A 6,900-nucleotide genomic window follows, 5' to 3' on the forward strand; every position below is an offset into this window, starting at 1 on the left:
GGAGGGATATTCAATGGGGTTTTGGTCTGGCGGCCTACGACACGTATGTATACCCACAATGAGAAATGTGAGTAAGTCGTGCGAGCAGTTAGCAAAGTAGCGGATGGACAATCAACTAATTCTCCCACGCACGTGGAACTGGTTTATCCACGATTTCCCACTCTTCCACTCCTCTTCCACCGTCACAGTTACTTGGATCAATGTGTCTACTACTCTTGCAATAAAAATAAGTTCCTCAATCCATGATTGAACAACAAGAATTCTCATATGAACAACAACTCTCAACAGAGCATAATTCAATCAATTAAAACTTATATTCGAAATCAATAGTTCAAAAAACTTGCAAAGTCTACAACACATCCACAATCCTTGATCATCATTGATCTCACACTCTTCTCATCTTCCCTCCTACAGATCGACCATCTTCTCTCTTTGTTACCAAATTGACTCTGGAACGACCATTGTCTTGGTTTAGGCCGGAGTCTTACAGATTGATATCTCGAACTCAAAGCACTCCCGTGCAGTGCATCTGTTTGCAAAAGGTTTAAGCAATTTGCTCGTTCGAGGAACCGTTCGTCTCTCCACTTTTCCTCAAAAACCAGTGAATCGTTTTCACCCATCAACATTAAGATATGCTTTGCGGGAGTGGGGTTCAAAGAAGATTAGTAGGAGAATTGAGAAGTTGCGAAGCCTTATTCCTTTTGTTATCTGGTGGAACACTTCACACTTGGAAAGAAAGAAATTTTAGATATTTCAACAACAAGTCAAAGAATTTCAAACAACTTATCATTGCTGCGAAATGTTCTCTGTACAAATGGTGTATTGAAAATGATGTGTTCTATTATTATTGAAAATAATAGGGATTTTTTTGTCTTCTATTATTTGTAATTGGGATGCTATTCTTTACGACTAGTTTTTAGGTTTTTCTTCTCTACATATACTTTGTGTCACTTCTTTTTGACGCATTAATTTTTTCAATAAAATCACCTTTTCCTGTCATTTTTTTTATCACAAACAGTAATCGGAATCAGTCATTTGCTAATCGAAAATTCCTAACAAACCGTTTTTTAAACACCTTAAGAAACATGGTAGGCCCCTGCAAATGCCAGAGGGGCGGGCTTTATTCATGTGTCTGAACGGTTTTAAGCTTGTCCAATTTCACGGTTCGTTTGGAAACTGGACGGTTGAGCCGTTATTTTAGAAGGCTATTATTGGGGCATCACACTCCAATAGAGGGGCTTCACTTGGATTCTTAATGTCCAAAAAAATGGTTATGGGATATCCTAACACATATACAAAATGTCTAGATTACCCTTTAACTAAAATAAAAACTTAAAAACCGTAGAAGTAATTTTACGTCCAAGTTTGGATTAATTCCAACCGTAGAATTTTATTCACATGTAGTTTTACGTTCAGCTTTGGATTAGTTCCAACCGTAAAAGCTCATTTTACGTCCAGTTTTCTTTTAATTCCAACCGCAGAAGTGATTTTACGTCCAGGTTTGAATTATTTCCAACCGTATAAGTGATTTTACGTCCAGGTTTGGATTAATTCCAACCGTAAAATTTTATTTGCATGTAGTTTTACGTCCAGGTTTGAATTAGTTCCAACTGTAGAATCTCATTTTACGTCCAGGTTCTTTTTAATTCCAACCGTAGAATCTGATTTTATGTCTAGTTTTCTTTTAATTCCAACCGTAGAAGTGATTTTACGTCCAGGTTTGGATTATTTCCAACCTTAGAAGTTTATTTTACGGCCAGTTTTTCTTTCCACAAAAACTTTGTCCCAGAATTCATCAAGTATACAACAAAATTCATTAATTTAATTTTTATCTAATCAAATTAAATTAAAATTAACTAAATAAGGGTTGTTTAGTTATTACAAAATTATTTTAGATAAGGGATTTTTGATATTACTTATAGGTGACCCGTTTTTGTCCTATTAGATGACGCTCCTCTAATGAAATGTGACGCCCCAATAACAACCTTCTTATTTTAACCAATACCAAGTCTGTAATTTACAATTTAGACGTCCAACGGTTAGTAAATGCAGTACCATGATATTAACACACATCTGGTTCTACTGTATGACTGTGATACGCGTGGACTTAAAAAAAACAGCTGTTTAAACGCCTGATGTAGCGGGACATATTTAAACCTTGTAGAGAGAGAAAATCCAAATAAAAAAACACAGCAAAAACAAATAATTGAAAGAATAGCTTGTCCGTAAATTACACGAACCATATTATCATCAATCTTAAAAAAAAAAAAAACAACAAACTACAAAGCTCCTTAAAACTTTGGTCTCATCGGATCTCAAAAACATTTTTGTTCGATTAACGTTAAACTGATTTCTATCAGTCACTTTTTAACAACGATTTTCATATGTTTTCTTGAAATCGTTACGTTTCGGTGATTGGCATCAGATTTTGTTGCACATTCTTTTTGAGATCTGATTGATGTGGATCGAAGAAGAAAACTAGATTCTGATTCGCTTTTGTGTAGGTACAAGGATTTTTGGTTCATAAACACTTAGGATTTTGGATAATTAGGGTTTCTGGAGCTGGAATTTTGAGGATTCTGTTCCCGATGTGTGAATAAATTGTTGTTTGTATAAAATTTGTAGCTGTGGTTATATAAGGAAATTCTTGAGATGGATCTATCCTCCATTAGCGACGAGTTAGCGGAGATAGACGGGCAGATTAGTGATATATTCAGAGCACTATCGTAAGTTTTTTATGCTTTGTTTTGAATCTTTCAACATTTTGAATATTCGATTCATATTCTATTTGGAATTATGTGAGACTTATTACTTTCTTACATTCATACATTATATAGAAGGATTACTGAAATTCTTGTGTGTTTACCTTCTGAATGTTTTTGTACAGAAATGGGTTCCAAAAGCTGGAGAAAATCAAAGACTCGAGTAGGCAGAGTCGACAACTGGAGGAGCTTACAGGCAAAATGAGGGAGTGTAAGAGGTACATTGTTTTCCTAATTGTCATAAATGGTGTTAAGGTATTCATGCTTAATTCGAAGGAATGATATGGAATGGTACTTAGAAACATGATTAATGGAAGACGAAACATAGAATTTGTTCATCTCTGTTAAAGAAGTTGGAATAAAGAGATAGTTTTTAGAGACATCTCTTTAAAAACACAGTGCTTCATAATTGGGAGGCTATAATGTGTTAGTTTTGTTTGCAGTTCTTTGCTAGTTTTTTTGGTTTCTTTTTTCTTTGCCATTAAACTCACATCTGAGTGTTTTGGCATCTCTTTGTATTTCTTTCTCAGTTTCACTACTACCTTGGTGATGAACTGAACTTTTCAATAATACTGCCCTTTTTGAGTCAAAAAAAAAAGAGATAGTTTTTTATTGGTTTCTATAGAATTTCAAACTGTTTAGCGAACCTATATGATATAGTTGTGTTAGTGGTTTGTTTTTATAACATGTAAGAACTTAAGAAGATTTAGTCAACCATTTGCCGGCTTCTCTGGTACCAATGTGTTATTTACTCAGAACGAAGCAATCATAGATACAAAACAGCGGGTAGAGACACAATTTCTTAAGTGTTTTTGTTTCTCTAGGCTGATTAAAGAGTTTGACCGGGAAGTGAAGGATGGTGAGCACAGCTATGGTCCAGACGAGAACAAATTGCTTACGGAGAAAAAGCAGTCAATGGTGTGCTCTTGTACTCTTTAATTATTATATCCCTAATGTAAAAGCTATTGCTTTTGTAAATGCTGTTATAAGCTCATTCAGTTCATGTAACTGAACTTCTATTGTCATTTCTTTTTTCAGATTAAAGAGTTAAACTCCTATGTCGCTCTCAAGAAGCAGTAAGTTATCTACTACTTTTAGCTTTTAAAAATATACGAGAAAGTAATAGTTTTTTCCATAATTTTGAGCTTTAATTTCACTTATAGGACTGCTGTACTTGGATTTTATTCCATTTGGCTTTTACTACATATGAAATTGCTAAATTCATTATAAATAATCAAGGACAAAAATCGCTATGACTTTCTTACTGTTAGATGAAGAAAATTCAATTTAAGAACTCTGAGGTGTGACTGGTCTTTCAAAATCTCCCTGGTATTAGATGATGACTGAGTTCTGAAGTTGGTTTGGAGCTGTATATATTCAGAGCCGAAAATTTCTATACTGTCCCACGTTTTCTTAATGTACCTCCCTAAGAGAAATAACCCGTTGAATCCACTAAATGTACAAACTCAGGTCTATTTTATGGTGAAACCATTAGAACACACTCAGATCGTCATTTGTTCACGACTTTTTGTTGCACTTGGCGCACATCCATGGTGAAACTCGTAGCTGGCATGAATCAAATGTTCTTGTTCACTTTCAAACCTCTTTCCCAACAATGCCTGAGTTCTTTTGCCATTCTTGCTCGATGAGAGACATGAAAAAAACATTGTAAAACCTTGTCGTTAGTGCCAATAGTAGTGAAGTGAAACATAGGTGCTCATCGTTCAATTGCTTTGTATAATACTTGAGAAGGTAGTATGAATTCTAAACTAGGATGACTCTATTTTGCTAGGCAGTTCTTGTCATTTACATCTATTCAAGTCACAACTTTGGTAGTTATCCACTAAACCTATAATCGAAGTGTTAAAATAACGTCTCTTGCTTAGCATAGTATTGATTATAGCATATTTATATTAAAACATAATCCATACCGGGTCCATATTTCATTGTTTTACTTTCTAGTATATATATTATGCTTAATGCTTTGATTCGTAATCTCCAAGTTTTTTTTGTATCGTTGTGGATGGCAGATATGCAAGCACTCTTGACAATAAGCGAGTTGATCTTTTTGATGGGCCTGGTGGTGGCGAAGGATATGGGGAGGAGAATGTTTTGTTGGCCTCAAGTAAGCATATATGCGATATTTTTAATTTATGTTGCTAATGAAATTGTACTAATATTTTATTTATCAAATGGAGTTGCATGAATCCATCTATACCTTATTAATATGGTGTATGTTTCACTAGCCTCTAGCTTAGAAGTCATAGAGCATGGACCATCATAGAGATTGAATTTTGATTATACATTTTATTGGAAGTATGATCATTTATCTTGGGGTTGATTCCTTTAAGAGTTTGATAGCGCAGATTGGAGTTTCTGAAATTTATGAACTTTTGCAGATATGAGCAATCACCAGCTGATTGACAGTGGTAACCGGATGATGGATGATACTGATCAAGCAATCGAGAGGTCAAAAAAAGTAAGTTTCTTTCCATGCGAAAACACTGACTTGTTTTGTTTTTTTTTTTCTCAGAAGAAATTCGTATATGGCCCAGATGTTTTTCTTCTGGAGTTACATCAAAACTCCACTATGGCAGACTCCTATCCCCATATTAGAAACACGAGTCTCATATTCAAAACCTTATTACTCTATTAAAGCTTGAAGAAAGATGATTATTCTTGCTTGAAGAAAGATTTGAACCTTGATTTAACTCGCAAGAATCAATTTTGCCATCATATCATGATAATGGACCTGAGTTGCTTCTAGTATCTATGAACATGTAGTTTTACACATATTCATGCTTTCTTACTGTTGGGTTTAGGTTGTTGAAGACACAGTTAATGTTGGAGCTGAAACTGCAGCAGCTCTAAAGGCCCAGGTAAGGTGGTTTCACAAATCAAACGGAGTCCTGTTATGGTTTCCCAGTGATATGGTTCAATTCAATTTCCCTTTTTCAATTTTTGAGCTGAAGGTGCGGATCTGTAATATATATATATGTTCTAATTTCAGACAGAGCAAATGAGTAGGATCGTTAATGAGTTAGACTCGATTCATTTCTCGATCAAGAAGGCTTCACAACTGGTCAAGGAAATCGGTAGGCAGGTCAATCTCTAAACTTTCTCCTCTTTATTGTCTTCTTTTATTCTTGGTTCCTCATTGACTCATTTTTTGTTACATGTTAAAATTATTATTTCAGGTTGCAACTGATAAATGTATTATGGCCTTCCTTTTTCTAATTGTTATTGGAGTCGTAGCCATTATCATTGTCAAGGTTGGTTAGATGTTCCTGTTTCATCACCGGGCTTTTGTTTAACCCTCCCTCCCTGATAGTTTCGAAGTTGTACTTCTGTCTATAATTTGCGTATACACCTAATTTGATTCTGGCTTTCCGTTGTCAGATTGTGCATCCAAATAACAAAGACATTCGAGATATTCCCGGTCTTGGTCCACCAGTCCAAAGCCGAAAACTTCTTTGGCTTCCGGACAATGTTTATTACAGCAAGTGAGAAGTTGACAGAGCATATATTTTGAGGAGCTTATTAGTAAAATGATGCATGAGAGGTGGATGGTTTACGTTCGTTTCTGATTGATAAAGCCATTGCAGCAGCTCAAAATGAGAAGATTCTGAGTGAGAGGACTCAATAAGTTGAACATACGTAAAGAATCTTCCGGAAGTGATATTTTGCCAGGGATTGCATAACGTTCATTTATATCTGTGTTAATTCTTTTGGTTAATGATGAAGTTTTACGACGTGTATTGTGTTGGCCATCTTTCTTCTTTGTGATGAATATTTCTGATTCTTAGTCATTTGGTCTCCCCTTGTGGGTGTAAGGGAGACCTAAAAACACGTACTTAAAACAGTTTACCTTACATTACGATATAACACTTACTGGTGTGCATTCATTTATCTTTCCTTATGCCTCTTAATTTCCTCATGTTTTTGGTGAAAACATTTGGTGATTTGCGGAATCATGAATATGGCATTTATGGAGACTCTAGAGCCGTTATTGTCTTATTGATGTTGTGTGTCTTGTGATCGAAATCCGAATACATCCCTGCCTTTAGTCGAAATCTAATCCGGGTACCCTGGAGTACCCTGTTGTTGAATATACCAGAAAATACGGTCTGGTTAAAAG

At 35.2% G+C, this 6,900-nt stretch overlaps 1 protein-coding gene across 2 annotated transcripts; it reads left to right on the plus strand.

The window, feature by feature from the left end:
* Positions 1-2,199: 2,199 nt before the first annotated feature.
* On the plus strand, positions 2,200-6,677 carry LOC113297307 (novel plant SNARE 11-like). 2 transcript variants are annotated; one of them, XM_026545743.1, is made up of 11 exons: positions 2,200-2,504; positions 2,626-2,726; positions 2,888-2,980; positions 3,587-3,680; positions 3,801-3,838; positions 4,793-4,887; positions 5,162-5,241; positions 5,585-5,641; positions 5,773-5,865; positions 5,960-6,034; positions 6,162-6,677. In XM_026545743.1, exons 2-11 carry the CDS (start codon positions 2,653-2,655, stop codon positions 6,267-6,269), a joined length of 807 nt encoding a protein of 268 aa, XP_026401528.1. In that variant the 5' UTR covers positions 2,200-2,504; positions 2,626-2,652; the 3' UTR covers positions 6,270-6,677. The 2 variants fall into 2 exon arrangements, with proteins under 2 accessions (XP_026401528.1, XP_026401529.1); XM_026545744.1 differs by having other exon boundaries at positions 2,200-2,500.
* The last annotated feature ends 223 nt before the right edge of the window (positions 6,678-6,900 follow it).

The sequence above is a fragment of the Papaver somniferum genome, chromosome 7 (genome assembly GCF_003573695.1).
Source record: "Papaver somniferum cultivar HN1 chromosome 7, ASM357369v1, whole genome shotgun sequence".
NCBI lineage: Eukaryota > Viridiplantae > Streptophyta > Magnoliopsida > Ranunculales > Papaveraceae > Papaver > Papaver somniferum.

Bases quoted from the DNA above. Each gene is read 5' to 3' on its own strand.
- LOC113297307 (XM_026545743.1), top strand. From the start codon at position 2,653: ATGGATCTATCCTCCATTAGCGACGAGTTAGCGGAGATAGACGGGCAG. The intron at 3,681-3,800 runs GTGTGCTCTTGT...TTCTTTTTTCAG, and splicing joins CGGAGAAAAAGCAGTCAATG to ATTAAAGAGTTAAACTCCTA. The intron at 5,866-5,959 runs GTCAATCTCTAA...TTATTATTTCAG, and splicing joins TCAAGGAAATCGGTAGGCAG to GTTGCAACTGATAAATGTAT.